At 44.1% G+C, this 1489-nt stretch overlaps 1 protein-coding gene across 3 annotated transcripts in view; it reads left to right on the forward strand.

The window, feature by feature from the left end:
* klhl21 (kelch-like family member 21) overlaps window positions 1-1489 on the forward strand; it is a 32120-nt gene that overhangs the window by 23630 nt on the left and 7001 nt on the right. For all 3 annotated transcript variants that reach the window (XM_014030891.1, XM_014030893.1, XM_014030892.1), the window contains one exon: window positions 594-999. In XM_014030891.1, coding sequence (XP_013886345.1) covers window positions 594-999 — 406 coding nt within the window. The remainder of the gene's footprint in view (window positions 1-593; window positions 1000-1489) is intronic.

Genomic DNA, 1489 nt, shown 5'->3' on the forward strand with positions numbered 1-1489 from the left:
CCCGAGAGCCTGCAGGAGTCATGGGCGGGGTGTGTGGGGATGGTGGGGGTGCGCTCTGCCATGAGGAAGTTCAGCTTAAAGACACTTTCCAGAGGTGTTTCTGGTACCAAAAGGTGTTTCTGGTCCCCACCTGTTGTTTTGCTCCTCAGCATGGCTTCATAAAAACACTGCAGGATTTCTCAAACATGATGAATGAGTCAGAGCAAGGCTTTGGACATGTTTTTTATGAGAATATAACATTATAACATGATATAAAACTCAAAAAAGTTGATTTTACATCATATTGTCCCTTTAATGTTTCCATAATTGTTGTTGTTCCGTTGGACTTTGATGACATGACCTCATTAAATCTCTGTATAAACTGAGTCATTTAACATTTAAAAAAWTTTTTTTGACTAAATGTAAATTTTTTCTGCTTTAAGGAACGGTCCTTCCTCAGTTTAAACCCACAATTTCATCTAGTTGAAATTTTTCTGCAGGTTTGAACCAAAGTTAATGTTGCATGTTATTAACATGTTGATGGGATTACCCAGAATGCACCTCAGCCCATCAGCTCCTCTCAACACTCTGTAAACTGTTTATGTGTCCTGCAGGTGGTTCTGATGGCTCCCGCCTTTACGACGGCGTGTGGCGCTACAAGTCCAGTGTGAACGAGTGGACCGAGGTGTCGCCCATGCTGAAGGCCCGTGAGTACCACAGCTCCTGCGTGCTGAAGGGTCAGCTGTATGTGGTGGCGTCGGACAGCACCGAACGCTATGATCAAGCTCTGGACTGCTGGGAGGCCCTGCCAGCCATGCTGCACGCCATGGACAACTGCTCCACCACGGCGTGCAACGGACGCCTGTACGCCATCGGCTCCCTGACCGGCGAGGACACCATGGCTATCCAGAGCTACGACACCGACACAAACCGCTGGACCTTGGTCAACTGTGGACAGCTGCCCCCCTGGTCCTTTACTCCAAAAACTGTGACCCTCAATGGGCTGGTTTACTTTGTCAGGTGAGGAGACCAGTTTTTTTGAGTTTGGAAATAGGTCTTTACTGTACTCCACGTCTCACAGCTCGAACAAAAACACAGAAAAATCTATGTCAAACAATATAAGACTTCAGAGTACAGAGACCGAACATGTTTAGCTTTGTAACGGGTTGGTAGGAGAGAAACAACAGGTGATAACTATTTCTGTCCTGCACTACACTTCTGCCAAGTTGGGGCAGCAGGTCAAGTTATTGACTAATATTTATTTATTCAGCCTTTTTAAAGGGATCCATGATTAGTTGTAACATTAGACTTTATTTAATAAACATATATTTTAACTGCAAAGAAAAGACTGTAAAAATACTGTCGGATGTTTAGTTTTTATTATATTTAAACTAAAAGTTTAAAATATATTGCACAGATGGGGCCATTTTATTTCCACACAAAGCATTCTGGGTAAATGATGACGTGGATAGGTCCTCGGTGCGAGGCTGCTAGCGAGCTATATCCACCC

Source organism: Austrofundulus limnaeus, unplaced genomic scaffold, assembly GCF_001266775.1.
Source record: "Austrofundulus limnaeus strain Quisiro unplaced genomic scaffold, Austrofundulus_limnaeus-1.0 Scaffold1136, whole genome shotgun sequence".
Lineage (NCBI taxonomy): Eukaryota > Metazoa > Chordata > Actinopteri > Cyprinodontiformes > Rivulidae > Austrofundulus > Austrofundulus limnaeus.